This window comes from Branchiostoma lanceolatum, chromosome 8, assembly GCF_035083965.1.
Source record: "Branchiostoma lanceolatum isolate klBraLanc5 chromosome 8, klBraLanc5.hap2, whole genome shotgun sequence".
In the NCBI taxonomy this organism is placed as follows: Eukaryota; Metazoa; Chordata; class Leptocardii; order Amphioxiformes; family Branchiostomatidae; genus Branchiostoma; species Branchiostoma lanceolatum.
In genome coordinates this window covers 14297127-14322819 of record NC_089729.1, presented here as the reverse complement: position 1 = coordinate 14322819, position 25693 = coordinate 14297127, and the positions used below count along the sequence as shown (strand labels likewise).

The 25693-nt window shown below is 42.2% G+C and overlaps 1 protein-coding gene across 1 annotated transcript in view; it reads right to left on the bottom strand.

The window, feature by feature from the left end:
• Nucleotides 1-25693, bottom strand: part of LOC136440671 (uncharacterized) — a 79268-nt gene that overhangs the window by 15297 nt on the left and 38278 nt on the right. The window contains exons 22-33 of the mRNA XM_066436768.1: nucleotides 25151-25687; nucleotides 24592-24751; nucleotides 24041-24257; nucleotides 17683-17861; nucleotides 16989-17326; nucleotides 16363-16542; nucleotides 15491-16045; nucleotides 15103-15256; nucleotides 14509-14728; nucleotides 1320-1498; nucleotides 627-964; nucleotides 12-191 (exon numbers count right to left, since the gene is read on the bottom strand). Coding sequence (XP_066292865.1) covers nucleotides 12-191; nucleotides 627-964; nucleotides 1320-1498; nucleotides 14509-14728; nucleotides 15103-15256; nucleotides 15491-16045; nucleotides 16363-16542; nucleotides 16989-17326; nucleotides 17683-17861; nucleotides 24041-24257; nucleotides 24592-24751; nucleotides 25151-25687 — 3237 coding nt within the window. The remainder of the gene's footprint in view (nucleotides 1-11; nucleotides 192-626; nucleotides 965-1319; nucleotides 1499-14508; nucleotides 14729-15102; nucleotides 15257-15490; nucleotides 16046-16362; nucleotides 16543-16988; nucleotides 17327-17682; nucleotides 17862-24040; nucleotides 24258-24591; nucleotides 24752-25150; nucleotides 25688-25693) is intronic.

Here is a 25693-nt window from a genome sequence, read left to right as displayed (position 1 = left end):
GTGTCACTGACCTGATCCAGGAATCCGTAGTTTCCGGGAATGTTCTCGTCTCCCGTGCTGAGGAAACCCAGCACACCGAGACGGTAGTTGATGGAGACCAGCACGACATCTTGGTGTGCAACAAGAGCCTCGTATCCATTTATCGACCCCATACCCATGGATAGACCACCTCCGTGGATCCAAAAAAGAACCTGGAAACGGATGGCAAAGAAGTTCTGTGTCGTTTCTGATTTGTGCAAACCTAGGTTAACTTTGTCTTTCTTATTGCTAGACATTATGATTTTTGCTTTCAAAATGTATGAAGGAACATTTCGATATTGTTTCGAAATGTATGTAAAATGAAGAAAATCGTCCTCGTTTAAGTTTCATAAAAATTATGGACAGGCCTACCCGCTGCCGACAAAAAAAGGGCTGGAACATTTTCACAGGTTCTACCTCGCGTATTTCCTTGTTTCTGATTGGTTGCCCTTCACGTGGCTCCCTCGTGAATCGGGTATGATCTTAAACATCACCAGGGCCTAGACCAAATTACAACTCTTTTCCTCGTGTCAAGTATGAAATATGTATAAAGATATATATAGCCACCATATGTTGAACATTGTATTTCCTATTCTATAAAATCTCACCGGTAAGGCTGCGTCCGCTGCTACAGTCGGGGTGAAGACAGTGAGTGTCAGACAGTCCTCGCTCATGGTCATGTTCTCTCCAAGTTTGTAAGGGAGGTCCATCGAGTTAAGGTATGTTAGATTTTGGGGACAGTAAAGACCTGGTTCCACGGTGTCCCTGACTCCCTCCCACGGGAGGGCAGGCTGGGGCGGGCGGTACCGGAGTTCTCCAACAGGTGGCGCTGCGTACGGGATGCCGAGGTACGTGTAGACCGGCTTGGTTGGGAGGTCGGTGGCGTGCAAGACAGTACCCTTTACTTGTCCGGTTTCAGTTGACACAACTGGACACTCCGCATTACCTGAGAAAAAAGTAAGAATTGTCTCAACGGACAAGAGACTTGGACCATTCAAACAAATCTATAGTGACGGATGTTAATTTTTTAACTGATTCATAAAAGCAATACACAATGCCTTCCAAATAAATTTGGGAAGATAATATAGATCATCCAGCCTCATTCCATCCATTTTGTGTTTTTTTGGAAAAGATCATTAGACCACAATGCCTATTCAAAAATGTATTGAACATGGGATGCCTGAACGTTGACCAACTGTTGGGGGCACGGGCTCTAGAGAGAGTGACGGTGACCGGCCTATAGACGGAAAGCATGGCAAGGACTCCAACTAATTAACTAAATTTTAGTGTTTTTTTTTTACCTGCGGCAGCCAAATCAGGAATGATCTCGTTCCACAGCTTCACTTTGTCTGGTTTCATCCCAACTTCAGTGGTCGAAACCACGTCCAGCTTCATGTAGACCGGGTTATCAGGTGTGTACTGAGGCCAGGTCGGCAGGGAGGGGCTGTCAGTGGGTCCGCCGGTGGAGTCGGAGGGATCGCTGTAACGCATAAACAAATTTAGTGAAAACTAAAAGCAGCAAGAATCCAAAAGATAGCACGATATAAAAATATGTCACAAAACTATACCTACTTCCAGTCAAACATGCCACTGTGTTCTCTTGGTGTGAAATAGTGGATAATTTGAAGTAACAAATGTTTACCCAGTTCGCGCGAAATTTGCCCAGTACGCCATCATATCCAGGCTGAACTGCTCGTCTTCTTTAGTGTAGTTTAGGGGTTTGACAGGTCCGTCGAGAAACGGGATTCCCCAGAGCATGAACAGGTCGTCTCCGTGCTCACATCCCACCCAGTCGGGTTTGTTCGTGTGAATGGACGGTCGGTACTGGTCCTCGTAGAGGAAGACACGAGCACCGGCATCTGTAGAACAGAATTAAAAAAATAAACAGCATTATAGAATGAGAGATAAAATGATAGACTGTGTCTTAATCATAAGTGCATCTCGAAAAAAATAAATGTATTCGTATCTCTATGCACAGGCATCATTATGTGCTAATATGAGTTGCTTTTTTACATAAAGGCAAAGAGAAAAATACATTTTGAGTTAGTGACTGAAATATTATATCATACTCCATATGTTTGAGCTGTATATGCACATGTCTTTGAATAAGATGTATTATCAGAATACAAACGTGAGGTGCATAAATTTTACTCACTGACATGCTTTTCGGTAACAAGCATTGTGGGAGCTATAAAAAAGCTATCTCCAGTGACATGTGTAAACTGTTTCAGGGTTGCCAGTGGGTCGTCAGGCGTAGTCGGATGCTGATACTCAGCCACGATGGTGTCCGCGATTTTGTCAAAGTTCGGATTGCCCTGAGAGGGATACCAAAACATATGTCATGAGAGAAAATCACTTCGTTGTTAAATACTTATCCCTAAGAAGCACTAAATTGTATTAATATGGTTTGTCAATGAAATTATCCAAGATGTTCCAATATGTTTGACTGTTACCCTTTTACTGTTACTGACTGTTGCAGACAGTGATTCAAACTTCTGACCGATAGTTATGGTCAAGTTAGATAGCTAATCTTTAACACAATGCGTAACTACGCCTGTCAGCCTTCATCATATTCGAATGACGAATCAAGTATCTCAAAGACACGCATGGCAATATACTTATATCGCACCCGTCCCTGAAAGACATCAACGTCTTTTAAAAATATTAAGTACTATTTATCCACTGAATGTAGAACACTGTTGATGGTTAAGATGGGACATAACTCACAGTCTTTAAATTATCGTGCAAAGACACTCTTTACACTTTGGTTTTAACTCTTCTCCTGCTGGAGTTCCAGAGAAAAAATATACCCCCACTGCTCAAGTGCCCAGAAAAAATTGAAAGAAAGGGTACTCGTTGATATTGCTCAATTTTAGTTACCACGCTTTACAACAACCGCGCGGTTGCAACGTACGCATTCTATAAATATTCTCAACCCAGCAATTGTCAGGGCTAGCATACAGACCAAGAATGTGCAACCCGACAATTGTCGGACATAGGAGGTCTAGGGTTTTTAGATGCGTTGCGGACTCACCGGGTAAACAAATGACAAGCCCATCTTCACTAGTTTGACAAATTCCTCTTGGGATATCCCATCATGAGGGTCTCCTTCGAGGAAACTCGACAACCCCATCCATCCACCTTCGTGGTTGTTGAATCCAAGAAGATAATCTGCCGTGTTGATGTCTCCTTTCTCCATCAGATCCGTGGGGTGAGCCGTCAGAAATGTCCCATCTACCACTGGTACAAGATAGAACATTGGCCCCAAGGCCTGGACTGCCCCCATAAGCTCCTCCACCGACTTCTCTTTCAGACAGGTCGTTAGGGCTGCGGGATCTTCCATCTCACAACCTGCCTTTTCCGCAAACATTTTGGTGGTTGCGAGTGGCTGAAGGTTGACTGGAAATGTTCTCCAGGTACCACTCTGTGAGATGGCTCTCTGGAACAGACCTTTACTGAGGGGTGACAGAAGCAGATAGGAGACGCTAATACCGCCTGCTGACTCTCCAAATATGGTGACTCTTTCTGGATCTCCACCGAAGTTTCGGATGTTCTCCTTCACCCATTTCATGGCATGGACCTGTATTGTATGCATATTACTTCTGTTAGTATACGATATCAGCAGAATGTACATACTTGAAAAAGAAGAAGCATTTTTAAGAGATTTTTTTTAGAATTGATGATGGCCGTTGCTTCTACTGACCTGGTCTAGGAATCCGTAGTTTCCCGGCATGTTCTCGTCTCCCGTGCTGAGGAAACCCAGCACACCGAGACGGTAGTTGAAGGAGACCACCACGACGTCTTGGTGAGCAGCAAGAGCCTCCCATCCGGGAGGAGAACCATAGAATACCATCAAACCTCCCCCATGTATCCACAGAAGTACCTGCGAAGAACACATAACATTCAACATGTCAGAAAAAAAGCTACAGAATCGGTATTTTTATGAATGCAAATGTACGAGTTTTGCCGAGTCGCCTGCTATAAAGTATATGGGAACTTTGCGTAACAAATAACAAAATGCATTGAGAGAAAACATTCCTGTTTAGGGATTTTATATTCGTTTTACAAGACTGGTCAATTTGCAAAATGAAACAAATAACCGTTACACTTTCACCTTTACACAATTCATGCTGTGCTTACATTTTACATACGAAAACAAATGCAAGTATAGATGATTTAAAGCTGGAACATGATTTTAGTACTTGTTAAGTATTGTCATTGTTCTTTATCACAGTGTCAACAAGTTACCGGTAAAGCGGCATCCGCTGCTACAGTCGGAGTGTAGACGTTGACTGTCAGACAGTCCTCGCTCATGGTCATGTTCTTTCCAAACTCCATAGGAAAGTCAAGCTGGTTAAGCATGGAGAGATTTTGGGGACAGTAAGAGCCGAAATCCACGGCCTCCCTGACCCCCTCCCACGGGAGGGCAGGCTGGGGCGGGCGGTACCGGAGTTCTCCAACAGGTGGCGCTGCGTACGGGATGCCCAGGAAAGCGTAGATCGGTTTGTCGGGAAGGTCGGTTGTGTGTGTGGTTGTTCCGCGGACTTGTCCAGTCACCGTGGACACAACAAGACCGTCGTTCTGACCGGCTGTAGCACCTAGTTGGGATAGGATTAGAACAGTTATGTGAAGGTCTAATCTCTAGGCAAAATGCTTTTTAAACATTCCGTAATTGATCATGCAAACTCACATGGTATATGTATGATGGTGTTTATCTTTTACTAAAAGCATGTTAATACACAGGTATAAGCAAGAAGACAAGACACTTAACACAGGTGAATATAGTTTGCATGATATGAAATTTACAAATTACGTCATATTTGCATAATTGGTTTCTAATAATGTCCAACTTGTCATAAAATGCCTTGTCTCAACTTTCTATATCGGCGACACTTCAAATATAAAGTTTCCCCTTTGATTATGCAAATTTGTTTCTGCTTTGCATTACTTACAGCTCATCATGTGCATGTGTATCTCAATGTAATGTTCTTCTGTAGGGTGACGTGTCAAAGCTGTCCTGCACGTTATACATTTTGCATGATAGATAACATTGTTTACGATCATGGCAAAGGTTTGAAATCTGGATAGTTTACAATGTTTTTGTTTTTTGTTTAGTTGTACTGAAGTTTGTAGCAGACTGACATTGGTACAGATCTTATATTCTTGTCGATTACGATTTTTACAACATACCATCGCCTCTTGACTTCACGTGGTTTCGCAAATTTGTCCTTGTGTTTCCAGGATGTTTGCATACGCTAATCCAATTTTTATACCACGTTAGCTCTTTCCTGTCCCATATGCATCGATAACGCCTTTTGAAGAATAGGTATGGTTCTCATAATTTTGAATACATATCTGCCAAAGAAATGACTTGAACACAAATTCTACACGGCCGTTTGACAAATCTTCAAAAGTTTACCAGCCATACGTTACGTTCCGTACCAACACCCTTACACTGCTACCATGGACACGTACAATGTCATGTGAAGGGTCAACGTACTTTTAATGACCCTCTTGTGGAAAAATCGTGTGCGCGGCGTGTGTTAAATCTCCAAGCAGATATGAGCTCAGACTCAGAACGTCTTTCCAGAGCCAACGAAGTGTTAAAGGTGCACTACCAAATGTCGCAAATACATACATATATATAATCAACATTAGGGCTGAGGCGGTTTCTTACATCTGCTTGGAGATTTAGCACACCCCGCGCACACATAACGTGCCCGCACGCCTTTGAAAGTACGTTGACCTCTCACATGACATTGTACTTGCATAGCAGCAAAGGTATTATAATGCTTTAAAGCTGCTCATACGGAATGTAACGAGACCGGAAACCCTGTCCACAATACATCTTACACATAATCGATCTTACCCATGCTCGCAGTGACCCATGTCAAGGATAACCATGTTATCAGAAAGGGGCTTATTTTCATGCATTGCAAGTAGCACCATCGCCCTCCCACAATGCTAAACGTAGCATTGGCGTACGAAAAACGTAACAGACGTGGAGCCCATGTGTAGAAAAAGCCCGCTGTGTATCATTTCTAATTCTGAGCCTCAAATCAGTCCATCCCAGTCATCAGCAACATAACAGAGTTAACATATTTGAATATTTGCCGCGTGGCTTGCCTATTTTTACACAGTGCTGGATATCATAGATGCCGCTACGACCCTAGCCGCACAACCCACATACTTACAAAAATTGTAGAGGAGCAGTGTGACGATCGCAGCGAGCACCCGAAAGGCCGCCATGTTCGGTACTGTACACCACTGGCGGTGTCAACAGCTCACTGAACCACAGTGATCGACGTGACCTTGGGGTTGTTTCCTTGGCAACCAACGTCCTGTCGGTCACAGACAGTGTTGACTCAATGAAGTCAGTTTACAAGTGCAATCGATTACTTATTTTTTTACTACACATGCTGACATAAAATATGTACAGACGCTGTGTGTGCAACAAAAATTGAGAAGCAGTGTGACGATCGCAGCGAGCACCCGAAAGGCCGCCATGTTCGGTACTGTACACAACTGGCGGTGTGACCAAGCAGCTCACTGAACCACGGTGATTGACGTGACCTTGGGGTTGTTTCCTTGGCAACCAACGTCCTGTCGGTCATAGACAGTATTGACTCAGTGAAGTCAGCTTACAAGTGCGATTGGTTACTTATTTTTTTACTACGCATGTAGCCCATGCTGACGTTGAAAAATATTAATAGCAGACGCTGTGTGTGTAACAAGGCTTCTGTGGGGCAGCCTGACTGCAAAATGCTTTTTTCTTATTACCTTCGCCAAGAAGATTTTAAAACTTTCTGTTTTCAGATGTGTATGTGTGTGTGTGTGTGTGTGTGTGTGTGTGTGTGTGTGTGTGTGTGTGTGTGTGGTTGATGTTAGTAAAATAAGGAAATTATCACATTATGGGCCTTCTACCTAGCAGCTTTTGAACCGCAGGGGCATATTCAAGAAGGGATAAATGAATTTTTACCATTTTTAAATCTTTGATGAAGACCAACGTAATGGTATGTAATAATGTTTACAATGAAACCAGCTCAGTGATCAAGATGCATCCGATGACAAACATAGCCCGGTCGGCACGATACTTTGAAGGTGGCCACTTATGACGAGAATAGCCGCTGCACATTAATACTTTGCAGTAATAGAAAACAACAGGCTATCGTAAGATTAGAATGTTCACATTTTAGTATAGCCTAGGCTCAAATCACCACAGAAATGTATATTACTAAGTGCCAATAGTTTCTCGATTGCCAGATGTCAACCTTACCAATAAGTACAAACCTCTGAAAATAGGTACCTCTTATAGAAGACATAATGTCGATACGTAGCTTGAGTATCAAATAATAATATCATTAATTGTAAAAGCTAGTGTATGAATAAAAATTTTTGATGCATGTATCACAAACCTATGTTAATAAATCATAACACACGATTTAAAAAAAAGATGAGACAGAGTAGCAGCGCACATCATTTCATACTATCTTTGCGAGAATTTCAAAGTTCATCTTTCTTCACAGCAGCTAGTTCAGGGATGATCTCATTCCAAAGTTTCATTTTCTCAGACTTCAGCCCAACGTCAGTGGTCGGCACCACGTCCAGCTTCATGTAGACCGGGTTGTCAGGTGTGTACTGAGGCCAGGTCGGCAGGGAGGGGTTGTCAGTGGGTCCGCCGGTGAAGTCGGAGGGATCCCTGTAACGAGCATCAAACACTTAAGTACCAAAATACCGCGATTTGAAAAAAAAAAAACGCCACTAAAACCTAGAATGCCGCTATCAGCGGTCTATATATATACACATGTTATATACAGGCTTGTCTAGGTAGAAAGTGGACAGTTCTTACCCAGTTCGTGCGAAGTTTGCCCAGTAGGACATCATAATGAGGCTGAACTTTTCGTCCTCTTTAGTGTAGTTTAGGGGGTTCATAGGTCCCTTTAGGAACGGGAGTCCCCAAATCATGAAAAGGTCGTCCGCGTGGTCACATCCCACCCAGTCGGGCCTGTTCGGGTGGATGGAAGGTCGGTACTGGCTCTCGTAGAGGAAGACACGGGTACCGGCATCTGTCAAGCAGGATTCAAGATTATTTACAACATTTTTAGAATGAGTAAAAGAGATACTAAACTGTATAAATGTATTATACTTGACTGGGGAAAATAACAATAGGCTTAATTCGTATAGCTCATATATAGGATATTCAAATTCACTTGTTCAAAAACATATGACGTGAGTTGCTTTTACAGAGAACTGGCACTAGTGATATCAAGAAGGAAAAAGCGAGGCATAGAGAAACCCATTTTTCTCCTTCTCGAACATCTTATTGTATATAAAAGATGAATTAACTTTAAGCACACAAATACAGCGCATTGCTGTAATATGAAAATCAAGTATCCAAATGCTACGTACCGGCATGCTTTCCTGCAACAAGCATTGTAGGTGCTACAAACATGGAATCTCCCTTCATATGTGAAAACTGGTACAGGATAGACAGCGGGTCGTCGGGCGAAGTAGGATCCCGATACTCAGCGACGATGGTGTCCACCATTTTGTCCAAGTTTGGATTGCCCTGATTGTGATGCAACAATGATTAGATAATAGTTTATTACTTGTCAGAGTCATGTAAACAGCTAGTTCAAGACCGCGTCCTAACAAAGTAGAGAACCTTCACCAAAGGTCTGTATGTCTGTCAGCATTTATCAGATTCAAATAACCAGTCACTTAAGTGGAGCACCTATCTTCGCAATAACGTGTGGCAAGAAGTTTATAACGCCCTTAACTAGATATCCACCCCAATAGTTTCACAAATAATTCTAACAAAACACAAACCATTATCATTATACACATAATTGTACATATTACGGGACCAATATGTTTAAAATGGGTTCGGGTCATAAGTCAAATTCTTCAAATTATCTTGCGAAACTGCTTTTCTTACTTAGTTTTTATCGCATAGCGTACTCACCTGGTAAGCCATAGTCGTTCCTGTCCTCACTATTTTGACAAATTCTTCTTGAGATATTCCAACATGAAGATCCCCTTGAACGAAAACAAACAGAGCCACCCATCCGACCTCGTGGTTGTTGACTCCAAGAAGATAATCTATTGTGTTGATTTCTCCTTTCTCCATCAGATCCATGGGCTGAGACGTCAGAAATGTCCCATCAACTACCGGGACAAGGTATAGCATAGGCCATAAGGCGTCGAACGACTCCAAAAGTTCCTCAGCTGACTTCTCTTTCAGACAGGTCGTTAGGGTTGCCGTGTCCTCCGTCTCGCAACCGGCCTTCTCTGCGAACATTTTCGTCAGCGGAAGTGGCTGAGGGTTGACTGGAAATGTTTTCCAGGTACCGCTCTGTGAGATGGCTCTCTGGAACATACCTTTACTGAGGGGTGACAGAAGATGGTAAGAGATACTGATACCTCCAGCCGATTGTCCAAATAAGGTGACTCTTTCTGGATCTCCACCGAAGTTACGAATGTTTTCCTTCACCCATTCCATGGCACGGACCTGTACAGCAAGAAAATCATTCTTTTCAATATGAATTAACAGCAAAATGCGCATGCATAAAGGAAACAGGTAGTAATATTTCTCATCGACAATGGCCTCAGTTTAGTCACTGCTGCGACTGACCTGGTCCAGGAGTCCGTAGTTTCCAGGCATGTTCTCGTCTCCCGTACTGAGGAAACCCAGCACACCGAGACGGTAGTTGAAGGAGACCACCACGACGTCTTGGTGAGCAGCAAGAGCCTCCCATCCAGGAGGTGACCCCATGCCCAACATTAGGGCTCCTCCATAGATCCACAGCAGGACCTGCAAAGAAGATTCACCAAAGCTTAAAGGCAAATCTAAAGGATCCTATTTTAATGATCTTTAATATACACACCTTGCTTGTCTTCAAATGTAATTCACCTTTGCGAGATAACAAATATGGTAGTAGGAAAATTCGGACCCTTCCCGGTTTATCAATATTGATATTCCTTTTGCAAACAATAATGGTGATGACAACGTAGGTTTACACTTCAAAACATTATTCCATGTTGGCGTGCATTAAAACGGAGAAGCCACCGATTATGGTTCTGTCTTATGTAGCTTTGAGAAATTTAGTGATGGAAAGTTGTAGCATAATTTAAGCCTTTGTCAAATATTATGCTTTTTATTAATGAGGTAGGGTAAAAATTACCGGTAAAGCGGCATCCCCTCCTACGGTCGGAGTGAAGACGTTGACTGTCAGGCAGTCCTCACTCATGGTCATGTTCTCTCCAAACTCCATTGGAAAGTCATAATCCATCTTGTTGAAGGAAGTAAGATTTTGGGGACAGTAAGAACCGTATTCCACGGCCTCCCTGACCCCCTCCCACGGGAGGGCAGGCTGGGGCGGGCGGTACCGGAGTTCTCCAACAGGTGGCGCTGCGTACGGGATGCCCAGGAAAGTGTAGATCGGTTTGTCGGGAAGGTCGGTTGTGTGGGTTGTTGTTCCATGGACTTGTCCAGTCACCGTGGACACAACAAGACCGTCATCCTGGCCGGCTGTAGCACCTAGTTGGGATTGATGTAATACAGTTATAAGAAATTTTCCATACGTTTAACATTTAAATTCTTGCAAATCTCCTGTCAAGATATAATAATAATACTTCCTTCACATCCACATGCCATCCTCGGGTTCTGGAGTTCATCATCAACAACAACATTCATCCACATGTACATATAAACTATATCAGTTGATCATCTTCTCTTCCAAAAATAACACAAGTTGTTCAACGTATGAAAGTCTTATCTAAGCAAGGACGGCTATTCTTCATGAATTATGGCATTTCCTGATAAATTATGCAAATGAGGCCAAGATCCGTGTCTTATGATGTTAATCTTTACGTGACATTCTAATTGCTGGTTTATAAGACAAATGTCACATCCGCTTCCAGCTAAACACAATTATTTACAAGACAACTTATTAGAACCTCTTTTGCTAACCTGCAACTGGACTCTAAGTGTGATCAATCATCAAAAACGCCACTTTGTTGCTGCAGCCTATGGCTACGGCACTACTGTGTATTTTCCCGCCACCAAATTCATTACCCAGAATCCTGTTATTCAGCAGACGGCAAAGGAACACTTTTTTGTCCAAATGTTGTGTGTGATAGTGGACTGAGGGCGATATTTTCCACAAAGTTTGCTCCTAACACAAGCAGAAATATATGGACATAGTAGTATTATCATTGCTACGGCATCCAGCTAACGTCCCCATGAATAACGTACAAATTGCCATGACGGTGGGATCGACTTCGACAGACGTTCTACCGACTGAACAAACGGGTTGTTACCTATGGCTATGCCCTCCAAGCTATTTACCATTCAAAATTTACAACCTCGGCATGTCTAGAACACGCGAGATATCTAAAACAGGAGTTACGCTGCAGTACAATAGAACGCTGCTAGGAGGCCCATTATCAAACTCGATCTTCGTTTTTTTAACCCCCACCCACATACCAAACATCATAAGAATTCATCCACAGCTTCTCGAGTTATGCTATCCACTAACAGACGGATTGACAGACATCGGATATGCAGCTTGTAGTCTTCAGTACAAATCTGGTGCGTTACGCCTTGAGGCGGTTTACCGGGTATGCAATGCAAATAAACAAGTTACTTCGTCGAACAATGTCTCTATTCATGAGTAACCCCGTCTGAAATACCTCTTACACATTCTTGCCAATGCGTGCAGTGATCCGTGTCGACAATTACCAGTTTTTCAACAAGGTGCCTTATTTCTATGCACTGTAAGTAGCACCACCACCTGAACAAAACTCCTAGTACACGCAGCATTGTCGAACGAGGAAACACAACCCACAAAAACTTTTCGATAAAGAAGAGAAACCAATTTGTAGAACATAAAACATCGTGTATTGTTTCTAGCCTCAGTCAACAACAGTCATTGACAACCTAACACAGTTATCATATACGAACATTTGCTCATGTCTTGCCTATTTTCACACAGTGCTGGATATCATAGATGCCCATATTATCCCCCCCCCCCCATCCCCTCCCACAGCCAACAAACATACCGAAATAGCAGAGAAGCAGTGTGACGATCGTATCGAGCACCCGAGCCGCCATGTTCGTACTAACCAAACTACACCAGACTGTCGGTGTGACCCTGCAGCGAACATAACCTTGGGGTTGTTTCCTTGGTAACCAACGTCCTGTCGGTCATAGAGACTTTGTCTGAATAAAATCAGCTTACAGGTGCGACCGATTACTAAATCTTTCTACTACACGTGTTGCCCATGCTAATGTAGAAAAATATTTATGTACAGAAGTTGTGTGTGTCACAAGACTTTTGTGGGGCTACCTGACTATACATAACTTTGTTGTTTTTACCTTCGCCAAGAAGGTTAATAACCTTCTGTTTTCGTGTGTGTTTGTCTGTGGAGAGCATAACTCCAGAAACTGTAAATGGATATTGATGATATTTGGTACGTTAGTAGATTGTGCTGAAATGAAGATATGATTAGATTATGGGCCCTCCATCGTTTTTTTCGTGGTACTGCAGCAAGACCTCTGGTTTTGATACATTTTATGTCTTGTGTTCTGTATATACTAGGGTGATGATTTCATTTGCATAATCAATGAAGGAATTGTTAACAGTCTCCTGAAGAAGATGTATTTGGATTTGCAAAATATGTGATTTGGAAAGAGATGACATTACCATATGAATGCGGAAAGGCCAGCACATTCAAACTCTGATAGAGATTTCATACTGACATATGCAAGTTGTGTACAAGTGATTATTATAAGTCATATATATCATGCAAGTTAGGTTATTTTCATAGTTACTGATAATATTGCTCGTTTCAGATCTTCAGTTTTAATAACAGTATTCACTCAATTATCGGCTGAAAGAGCACAACTGATTATGAGCCAAAATATGACAAATTCTATGTAAGATCGTTGCACACACAATCTGCTAAACACAGTTAATGATATTTTAACATTTAAACTAGAATGGCCAACTTCTCTTTGGATTAAGTTTCATTGAATGACGCGATGAGCCTGTCTCAGCTCAGTGATCAGGGTGCATCCAATGACTGACACAGAACAGAATAACACATTTTGAAGGTGGTCACTCATGACCAAAGTAGCAACTACAAGTTTTAATGACTTCGTACTATTCTGCACTAAAAGAAACTAAAACAAATTTATCCTAGAAAAAACATTCTAACATTCTAATCTTCAAGGTTCACATTTTAGTATTACTGAGGTTCAAATACACTCCAGGAATGTTGATTAATAAGTAACGGTAGTCTTTTTCTTGACATATGTCAGTCAAAAAAACAATGTACTCTTGAGCGTTATGGCTTCGGTGTAAAATAAACAATCACGTTCATTGTCTCAGTGTCTTATCAAGATTGGTCTTACGTTAATTTCATCAAGACATAAATCTAACACAAAAGAAAAAAAGTCTCAAACTCTCAAAATTGGCACTTGTATGAAGACGCACTGCAATTAATGTCGATACGCATATACAATCAATATGATATTATTCTACCATTACAAAATTTATAGCATACAAATGAAAATATTTGATGCATGAATCGAAACAAACATAAACGTTGATAAATCAAAACACATGGAATTTTACTTGAGATGAGACAGAGTATCAGCACAAATCAATATCCTTTTTTTTTCTGTCACGGCTCTTCAAAGTTCATCTTTCTTCACAGCAGCCAGTTTGGGGATGACTTCGTTCCAAAGTTTCATTTTCTTAGACTTCAGTCCAACGTCAGTGGTCGGCACCACGTCCAGCTTCATGTAGACCGGGTTGTCAGGTGTGTACTGAGGCCAGGTCGGCAGGGAGGGGCTGTCAGTTGGTCCGCCAGTGGAGTCGGATGGATCGCTGCAACAAATTTAGTGTAAAGTTGAAGTACCAACAGCTACCGAAAATGGCTTTTCTCATTTTTTCTTGTTTCTTCTTATACAGAAGAAAACTTACTAAGAAAACTTACTACGCTTAAGAAAAAACATTTTGTCCACGAGTTAAGAATTTTTTCTTAAGTTATTTTTCGTACAATATTTTTCTTAAAGTAAGATTTTTCAAGAAAGGGGATAGAAAAATTCTAATATTATCTTAAACATAACCTTGAAGTCTATGAAATTAAAAAAAATAAACAAAAATTTCTAGAAATTCTCGTGGGTGAAAATCTTTCTGAGAAATGGTTTAACTTAAGAGAATTAGGTAAGTATTCTTTGTTGTGCATATGAGTATTGCCATGGAAAGAATCAGACTAATTTTTTCTTTCTTATTCATTCAGAAATATTCGTCCACGATTTAAAAAAACAAACTAGAAAAGCAAGAAAAATATTTTTGGTAGTGAAAAAACTAAATAAAATCATGATATGAAAAGTAACTGTGTCCGGCGGAGTAAAATGCCGCTGTCTAGCATTTACGTTAAGCTGTGGGCTTGTCTTTATATGAGGTGGCAAATTCTTACCCAGTTCGTGCGAAGTTTGCCCAGTACGCCATCATGCTCAAGCTGACATGCTCGTCAGTCTTAGAGTAGGTTATGTTTGTCGCCCCTTGGTCGTCAAAGAACGGTATTCCCATAACCATGAAAATATCGTCTCCGTGGTCACATCCCACCCAGTCGGGTCGGTTCGGGTAAATGGAAGGTCGGTACTGGTTCTCATAGAGGAGGACACGAGCACCGGCGCCTATTGATAAGGGTTAAGAACAACAGTCATATAATAAGGTACGCATATAGGACTATTTGTAATGTCCATGTACGAGTAGAAAGTAAACGGAAAATCTTCCAGTAAGATACAAATTGTAATGTAATGTAAGGTAGTTATTGCCGTTCGTGAATTAATAACACTGTCAAATAAAGAAACAAACCTTTATGAGTGCTTTAAGGTGTACTTAAAGATATTTTGTTGCAGAGTAAATACATTCCCTCTTTTGGAGCATTTAAAAAATCTGATAATATGTTCATATCAAATTAATACAATGCAACTGCATATTTTGTGCTCATCATATACACAAGATACATTCAATAACTTGCACAATCAAATATCCATTCAAATCTCACCAGCATGTTTATCAGCCACCATAACTGTGGGGGCCACGAAGAGGAAGTCTCCACACAGATGAGAGAACTGGTACTGGATCGCCATTGGGTCATCCGACTTGGCTGAGTACTCAGTCACCATGGCGTCCACCATTTTGTCCATGTTTGGATTGTCCTAGGCGTGGAAAGGGAAGCAAGGATACAGAGAAAAGATTTCACTAAGCAGATAGAATAGAGAAGGAAAGACGCCTTATGAGTTCAACAAATGTTTTCCAAAATATTGGAAATCTTCTTTGGCTGTTACTCCGAAATAATACTGAAAACTGCTATGCAACAATACTTCGAGCCTTTTTTGTGTTTTTAAACGTTTGCAATTTTGCAGTATAAATCAAAAGTGGTCTGTGCTCACCCGGTAAACCATTGACGCCGCGGTCTTTGTTAGTCTGACAAAATCTTCCTGGGATATCCCTGCAAGAGGGTCCCCTTGGATTGCAAACGGCAGCACCAACCATCCGAACTCGTGGTTGCTGACTCCAAGAAGATAATCTGCTGTGTTGATTTCTCCTTTATCCATCAGATCCATGGGCTGAGACGTCAGAAACGTCCCATCAACTACAGGTGAAAAATACATGGGGCCGATCTTGGGTTGTAAGGCTTGGAAGCTTTCCAAAAGGTCCTCTGGAGACTTCCCTTTCAGACAGGTCGTCATGGCTGCCGTGTCTTCCGTCTCGCACCCGGCCTCTTCTGCAAACATTTTCGTCAGCGGAAGTGGCTGGGGGTTGACCGGTATTGTTGTCCAGATACCACTCTGTGAGATGGCTCTCTGGAACAGACCTTTGCTTAGGGGTGACAGGAGTTGATAGGAGACGCTTACGGCACCTGCTGACTCTCCAAATATGGTTACTCTTCCCGGATCTCCGCCAAAGTTTCGGATATTGTCCTTCACCCATTCCATGGCACGGACCTGTACAGAACGTAAATTATGCCATTGTCGACGTCAACCGATAATAGAGGCAGACACCACCATTGGACTGATTATACCTTAAACTGTAAAATACCTGTAGGTTTAAACTTATGTAAATAAGGTAAAGACAATTCAGGATGATTCAAGTCGATGACAAGACATGGTTGCGTCAATTAGCACTTGTTGTTTGAGTAAATGAGCTAATGTTGTCTCGCGGGGTGGTAGGGCAACCTCGAGGTGCCGGAAAGTTCGACGCGTAGGCCCCCTTTCCTGTTGAGGGTGGGATTTCAATACTGATCTTCAATAGTGTCACTGACCTGATCCAGGAATCCGTAGTTTCCGGGAATGTTCTCGTCTCCCGTGCTGAGGAAACCCAGCACACCGAGACGGTAGTTGATGGAGACCAGCACGACATCTTGGTGTGCAACAAGAGCCTCGTATCCATTTATCGACCCCATACCCATGGATAGACCACCTCCGTGGATCCACAAAAGAACCTGGAAACGGATGGCAAGGAATTGATGTGTCGTTTCTGATATGTGCAAACCTAGGTTAACTTTGTCTTTCTTATCGCTAGACATATTATTTTTTGCTTTGAAAATGTATGAAGGAACATTTTGGCATTGCTTCAAAATTGATGTAAAATGAAGGAAATCGTCCTCGTTTAAGTTTCATACAAATTATCGACAGGCCTACCCGCTGCAGACAAAAAAAGGCTGGAACATTTTCACAGGTTCTACCTCGTGCTTTTCCTTGTTTCTGATTGGTTGTCCTTCACGTGGCTCCCTCGTGAATCGGGCATGATCTTAAACTGTTATTACAACATCACCAGGGCCCAGACCAAATTACAACTCTTTTCCTCGCGTCAAGTATGAAATATGTATAAAGATATACATAGCCACAATATGTTGAACATTGTATTTCCAATTCTATAAAATCTCACCGGTAAGGCTGCGTCCGCTGCTACAGTCGGAGTGAAGACTGTGAGTGTCAGGCAGTCCTCGCTCATGGTCATGTTCTCTCCAAGTTTGTAAGGGAGGTCCATCGAGTTAAGGTATGTTAGATTTTGGAGACAGTAAAAACCTGGTTCCACGGCGTCCCTGACTCCCTCCCACGGGAGGGCAGGCTGGGGCGGGCGGTAGCGGAGTTCTCCAACAGGTGGCGCTGCGTACGGGATGCCGAGGTACGTGTAGACCGGCTTGGTTGGGAGGTCGGTGGCGTGCAAGACAGTACCCTTTACTTGTCCGGTTTCAGTTGACACAACTGGACACTCCGCATTACCTGAGAAAAAAGTAAGAATTGTCTCAACGGACAAGAGACTTGGACCATTCAAACAAATCTATAGTGACGGATGTTAATTTTTTAACTGATTCATAAAAGCAATACACAATGCCTTCCAAATAAATTTGGGAAGATAATATAGATCATCCAGCCTCATTCCATCCATTTTGTGTTTTTTTGGAAAAGATCATTAGACCACAATGCCTATTCAAAAATGTATTGAACATGGGATGCCTGAACGTTGACCAACTGTGGGGGCCACGGGCTCTAGAGAGAGTGACGGTGACCGGCCTATAGACGGAAAGCATGGCAAGGACTCCAACTAATTAACTAAATTTTAGTGTGTTTTTTTTTACCTGCGGCAGCCAAATCAGGAATGATCTCGTTCCACAGCTTCACTTTGTCTGGTTTCATCCCAACTTCAGTGGTCGAAACCACGTCCAGCTTCATGTAGACCGGGTTATCAGGTGTGTACTGAGGCCAGGTCGGCAGGGAGGGGCTGTCAGTGGGTCCGCCGGTGGAGTCGGAGGGATCGCTGTAACGCATAAACAAATTTAGTGAAAACTAAAAGCAGCAAGAATCCAAAAGATAGCACGATATAAAAAGATGTCACAAAACTATACCTACTTCCAGTCAAACATGCCACTGTGTTCTCTTGGTGTGAAATAGTGGATAATTTGAAGTAACAAATGTTTACCCAGTTCGCGCGAAATTTGCCCAGTACGCCATCATATCCTGGCTGAACTGCTCGTCTTCTTTAGTGTAGTTTAGGGGTTTGACAGGTCCGTCGAGAAACGGGATTCCCCAGAGCATGAACAGGTCGTCTCCGTGCTCACATCCCACCCAGTCGGGTTTGTTTGTGTGAATGGACGGTCGGTACTGGTCCTCATAGAGGAAGACACGAGCACCGGCATCTGTAGAACAGGATTTAAAAAATAAACAGCATTATAGAATGAGAAATAAAATGATAGACTGTGTCTTAATCATAAGTGCATCTCGAAAAAAAATTGAATTCGTATCTCTATGCACAGGCATCATTATGTGCTAATATGAGTTGCCTTTTTACATAAAGGCAAAGAGAAAAATACATTTTGAGTTAGTGACTGAAATATTATATCATACTCCATATGTTTGAGCTGTATATGCACATGTCTTTGAATAAGATGTATTATCCGAATACAAACGTGAGGTGCATAAATTTTACTCACTGACATGCTTTTCGGTAACAAGCATTGTCGGAGCTATAAAAAAGCTATCTCCAATGACATGTGTAAACTGTTTCAGGGTTGCCAGTGGGTCGTCGGGCGTAGTCGGATGCTGATACTCAGCCACGATGGTGTCCGCGATTTTGTCAAAGTTCGGATTGCCCTGAGAGTGATACCAAAACATATGTCATGAGAGAAAATCATTTCTTTGTTAAATACTTATCCCTAAGAAGCACTAAACTGTATTAATCTGGTTTGTCAATGAAATTACCCAAGATGTTCCAATATGTTTGACTGTTACCCTTTTACTGTTACTGACTGTTGCAGACAGTGATTCAAATTTCTGACCAATAGTTATGGTCAAGTTAGATAGCTAATTTTTAACACAATGCGTAACTACGCCTGTCAGCCTTCATCATATTCGAATGACGAATCAAGTATCTCAAAGACACGCATGGCAATATTTTTATATCGCACCCGTCCCTGAAAGACATCAACGTCTTTTAAAAATCTTTTAAGTACTATTTATCCACTGAATGTAGAACACTGTTGATGGTTAAGATGGGACATAACTCACAGTCTTTAAATTATCGTGCGAAGACACTCTTTACACTTTGGTTTTAACTCTTCTCCTACTGGAGTTCCAGAGCAAAAATATACCCCCACTGCTCAAGTGCCCAGAAAAAATTGAAAGAAAGGGTACTCGTTGATATTGCTCAATTTTAGTTACCACGCTTTACAACAACCGCGCGGTTGCAACGTACGCATTCTAGAAATATTCTCAACCCAGCAATTGTCAGGGCTAGCATACAGACCAAGAATGTGCAACCCGACAATTGTCCGACATAGGAGGACTAGGGTTTTTAGATGCGTTGCGGACTCACCGGGTAAACAAATGACAAGCCCATCTTCACTAGTTTGACAAATTCCTCTTGGGATATCCCATTATGAGGGTCTCCTTCGAGGAAACTCGACAACCCCATCCATCCACCTTCGTGGTTGTTGAATCCAAGAAGATAATCTGCCGTGTTGATTTCTCCTTTCTCCATCAGATCCGTGGGGTGAGCCGTCAGAAATGTCCCATCTACCACTGGTACAAGATAGAACATTGGCCCTAAGGCCTGGACTGCCTCCATAAGCTCCTCCACCGACTTCTCTTTCAGACAGGTGGTTAGGGCTGCGGGATCTTCCATCTCACAACCTGCCTTTTCCGCAAACATTTTGGTGGTTGCGAGTGGCTGAAGGTTGACTGGAAATGTTCTCCAGGTACCACTCTGTGAGATGGCTCTCTGGAACAGACCTTTACTGAGGGGTGACAGAAGCAGATAGGAGACGCTAATACCGCCTGCTGACTCTCCAAATATGGTGACTCTTTCCGGATCTCCACCGAAGTTTCGGATGTTCTCTTTCACCCATTTCATGGCATGGACCTGTATTGTATGCGTATTACTTCTGTTAGTATACGATATCAGCAGAATGTACATACTTGAAAAAGAAGAAGCATTTTTAAGAGATTTTTTTAGAATTGATGATGGCCGTTGCTTCTACTGACCTGGTCTAGGAATCCGTAGTTTCCCGGCATGATCTCGTCTCCCGTGCTGAGGAAACCCAGTACACCGAGACGGTAGTTGAAGGAGACCACCACGACGTCTTGGTGAGCAGCAAGAGCCTCCCATCCGGGAGGAGAACCATAGAATACCATCAAACCTCCCCCATGTATCCACAGAAGTACCTGCGAAGAACACATAACATTCAACATGTCAGAAAAAAAGCTACAGAATCGGTATTTTTATGAATGCAAATGTACGAGTTTTGCCGAGTCGCCTGCGATAAAGTACATGGGAACTTTGCATAACAAATAACAAAATGCATTGAGAGAAAACATTCCTGTTTAGGGATTTTATATTCTTTTTACAAGACTGGTCAATTTGCAAAATGAAACAAATAACCGTTACACTTTCACCTTTACACAATTCATGCTGTGCTTACATTTTACATACGAAAACAAATGCAAGTATAGATGATTTAAAGCTGGAACATGATTTTAGTACTTGTTAAGTATTGTCATTGTTCTTTATCACATAGTGTCAACAAGTTACCGGTAAAGCGGCATCCGCTGCTACAGTCGGAGTGTAGACGTTGACTGTCAGACAGTCCTCGCTCATGGTCATGTTCTCTCCAAACTCCATTGGAAAGTCAAGCTGGTTAAGCATGGAGAGATTTTGGGGACAGTAAGAGCCGAAATCCACGGCCTCCCTGACCCCCTCCCACGGGAGGGCAGGCTGGGGCGGGCGGTACCGGAGTTCTCCAACAGGTGGCGCTGCGTACGGGATGCCCAGGAAAGCGTAGATCGGTTTGTCGGGAAGGTCGGTTGTGTGTGTGGTTGTTCCGCGGACTTGTCCAGTCACCGTGGACACAACAAGACCGTCGTTCTGATCGGCTGTAGCACCTAGTTGGGATAGGATTAGAACAGTTATGTGAAGGTCTAATCTCTAGGGAAAATGCTTTTTAAACATTCCGTAATTGATCATGCAAACTCACATGGTAAATGTATGATGGTGTTTATCTTTTACTAAAAGCATGTTAATACACAGGTATAAGCAAGAAGACAAGACACTTAACACAGGTGTATATAGTTTGCATGATATGAAATTTACAAATTACGTCATATTTGCATAATTGGTTTCTAATATTGTCCCACTTGTCATAAAATGCCTTGTCTCAACTTTCTATATCGGTGACACGTCAAATATAAAGTTTCCCCTTTGATTATGCAAATTTGTTTTTGCTTTGCATTACTTACAGCTCATCATGTGCATGTGTATCTCAATGTAATGTTCTTCTGTAGGGTGACGTGTCAAAGCTGTCCTGCACGTTATACATTTTGCATGATAGATAACATTGTTTACGATCATGGCAAAGGTTTGAAATCTGGATAGTTTACGATGTTTTTGTTTTTTGTTTAGTTGTACTGAAGTTTGTAGCAGACTGACATTGGTACAGATCTTATATTCTTGTCGATTACGATTTTTACAACATACCATCGCCTCTTGACTTCACGTGGTTTCGCAAATTTGTCCTTGTGTTTCCAGGATGTTTGCCTAGTACGCTAATCCAATTTTTATACCACGTTAGCTCTTTCCTGTCCCATATGCATCGATTACGCCTTTTGAAGAATAGGTATGGTTCTCATAATTTTGAATACATATCTGCCAAAGAAATGACTTGAACACAAATTCTACACGGCCGTTTGACAAATCTTCAAAAGTTTACCAGCCATACGTTCCGTTCCGTACCAACACCCTTACACTGCTACCATGGACACGTACAATGTCATGTGAAGGGTCAACGTACTTTTAATGACCCTCTTGTGGAAAAATCGTGTGCGCGGCGTGTGTTAAATCTCCAAGAAGATATGAGCTCAGACTCAGTACGTCTTTCCAGAGCCAACGAAGTGTTAAAGGTGCACTACCAAATGTCGCAAATACATACATAAATATAATCAACATTAGGGCTGAGGCGGTTTCTTACATCTGCTTGGAGATTTAGCACACCCCGCGCACACATAACGTGCCCGCACGCCTTTGAAAGTACGTTGACCTCTCACATGACATTGTACTTGCATAGCAGCAAAGGTATGCTAATGCTTTAAAGCTGCTCATACGGAATGTAACGAGACCGGAAACTACATAGTAAGTTGTTGTCAACCAAGGTCATGTTACGTCACATTACGTGGTCGAACAATGCCTCCATTCATGAGGTAACCCTGTCCACAATACATCTTACACATAATCGATCTTACCCATGCTAGCAGTGACCCATGTCAAGGATAACCATGTTATCAGAAAGGGGCATGTTTTCATGCATTGCAAGTAGCACCATCGCCCTCCCACAATGCTAAACGTAGCATTGGCGTACGAAAAACGTAACAGACGTGGAGCCCATGTGTAGAAAAAGCCCGCTGTGTATCATTTCTAATTCTGAGCCTCAAATCAGTCCATCCCAGTCATCAGCAACATAACAGAGTTAACATATTTGAATATTTGCCGCGTGGCTTGCCTATTTTTACACAGTGCTGGATATCATAGATGCCGCTACGACCCTAGCCGCACAACCCACATACTTACAAAAATTGAGAAGCAGTGTGACGATCGCAGCGAGCACCCGAAAGGCCGCCATGTTCGGTACTGTACACAACTGGCGGTGTGACCAAGCAGCTCACTGAACCACGGTGATTGACGTGACCTTGGGGTTGTTTCCTTGGCAACCAACGTCCTGTCGGTCATAGACAGTATTGACTCAGTGAAGTCAGCTTACAAGTGCGATTGGTTACTTATTTTTTTACTACGCATGTAGCCCATGCTGACGTTGAAAAATATTAATAGCAGACGCTGTGTGTGTAACAAGGCTTCTGTGGGGCAGCCTGACTGCAAAATGCTTTTTTCTTATTACCTTCGCCAAGAAGATTTAAAAACTTTCTGTTTTCAGATGTGTATGTGTGTGTGTGTGTGTGTGTGTGTGTGTGTGTGTGTGTGTGTGTGTGGTTGATGTTAGTAAAATAAGGAAATTATCACAATATGGGCCTTCTACCTAGCAGCTTTTGAACCGCAGGGGCGAATTCAAGAAGGGATAAATGAATTTTTACCATTTATAAATCTTTGATGAAGACCAACGTAATGGTATGTAATAATGTTTACCATTAAACCAGCTCAGTGATCGAGATGCATCTGATGACAAACATAGCCCGGTCGGCACGACACTTTGAAGGTGGCCACTTATGACGAGAATAGCCACTGCACATTGATACTTTGCAGTAATAGAAAACAACAGGCTATCGTAAGATTAGAATGTTCACATTTTAGTATAGCCTAGGCTCAAATCACCACAGAAATGTATATCGCTAAGTGCCAATAGTTTCTCGATTGCCAGATGTCAACCTTACCAATAAGTACAAATCTCTAAAAATAGGTACATCTTATAGAAGACATAATGTCGATACATAGCTTGAGTATCAAATAATTATATCATTAATTGTAAAAGCTAGTATATGAATAAAAATGTTTGATGCATGTATCACAAACCTATGTTAATAAATCATAACACACGATTTAAAAAAAGATGAGACAGAGTAGCAGCACACATAATTTTATACTATCTTTACGGGGATTTCAAAGTTCATCTTTCTTCACAGCAGCTAGGTCAGGGATGATCTCGTTCCAAAGTTTCATTTTCTCAGACTTCAGCCCAACGTCAGTGATCGGCACCACGTCCAGCTTCATGTAAACCGGGTTGCCAGGTGTGTACTGAGGCCAGGTCGGCAGGGAGGGGCTGTCAGTGGGTCCGCCGGTGGAGTCGGACGGATCCCTGTAACGATCATCAGACACTAATTACCAAAATACCACGATTTGAAAAAAAGACGCCACCAAAACTTTAAATGCCACTGCCAGCTATATATTTGTACATCTAGTTCTATATAGGCTTGCCCAGGTAGAAAGTAGCGAATTCTTACCCAGTTCGTGCGAAGTTTGCCCAGTACGCCATCATAATGAGACTGAACTCCTCGTCTTCGTCACTGTAGTTTACTGGTTTGACAGGTCCTTTGAGGAACGGAAGTCCCCAGATTATAAAAAGGTCGTCAGCATGGGCACATCCCACCCAGTCGGGTCTGTTCGGGTGGATGGAAGGTCGGTACTGGTTCTCGTAGAGGAAGACACGAGCACCGACATCTTTCAAACAGAATTCAAGAACGTTAACAACATTTATAGAATGAGAAATTGAGATTCTAAAATTTAAGAATGTGCCTTATTCAATTGAAGAAATTAAAAATGCCCATTATGAGTATAGCTTATATGATATTCGAATTTACAATGTACTAAAATGGATGACTTGAGTTGCTTTTACTGAGAACTTCTGATATTAAAAAGGAAAAGGTGAGACATAGTGAAACCCATTTTTCTCCTACTAGAACATTTTATTGTATATAGAAGATGAATTAACTCTAAGCACACAAATACAGCGTATTGCTGTAATATGAAAATCAGGTATCCAAATGTTACCTACCGGCATGCTTTTCTGCAACAAGCATTGTAGGTGCTACAAACATGGAATCTCCTTTCATATGTGAAAACTGGTACTGAATCGCCAGGGGGTCGTCGGGCGTAGTCGGATTCCGATACTCAGCGACGATGGTGTCCACCATTTTGTCCAAGTTTGGATTGCCCTGAGCGTGATGCAACAATGATTAGATAATAGTTTATTACTTTTCAGATTCATGTAAACAGCTAGTTTAAGACTAGGTCCTAACAAAGCAGAGAACCTTCACCAAAGGTCTGTATGTCTGTCAGCATTTATCAGATTCAAAAGACAAGTCACTTAATTGGAGCACCTATCTTCACAATCACGTGTGGTAAGAAGTTTATAACGCCCCTTACTAGATATCCACCCCCGTAGTTTCACAAATATTTTGAATTAAACACTAACAATTATCAATATTGTACACATAATTGTACATATTACGAGACCGATATGTTTAAAATGGGTTCGGGTCATAACTCAAATTCTTTGAATTATCATGCGAAACTGCTTTTCTTACTTAGTATTTATCGCATAGCGTACTCACCTGGTAAGCCATAGTCGTTCCTGTCCTCACTATTTTGACAACTTCTTCTTGAGATATTCCAACATGAAGATCCCCTTGAACGAAATGAGACAGAGCCACCCATCCGACCTCGTGGTTGTTGACTCCAAGAAGATAATCTGCCGTGTTGATGTCTCCTTTCTCCATCAAATCCATGGGGTCAGTCGTCAGAAATGTGCCATCAACTACCGGGACAAGGTATAGCATAGGCCATAACGACTCCAAAAGTTCTTCAGCTGACTTCCCCTTCAGACAGGCCGTTATGCTTGCCGTGTCCTCCATCTCGCAACCGGCCTTCTCTGCGAACATTTTCGTCAGCGGAAGTGGCTGGGGGTTGACTGGAAATGTTTTCCAGGTACCACTCTGTGAGATGGCTCTCTGGAAAAAACCTTTACTGAGGGGTGACAGAAGATGGTAGGAGATACTGATACCTCCTGCCGATTGTCCAAATAAGGTGACTCTTTCTGGATCTCCACCGAAGTTACGAATGTTTTCCTTCACCCATTCCATGGCACGGACCTGTAC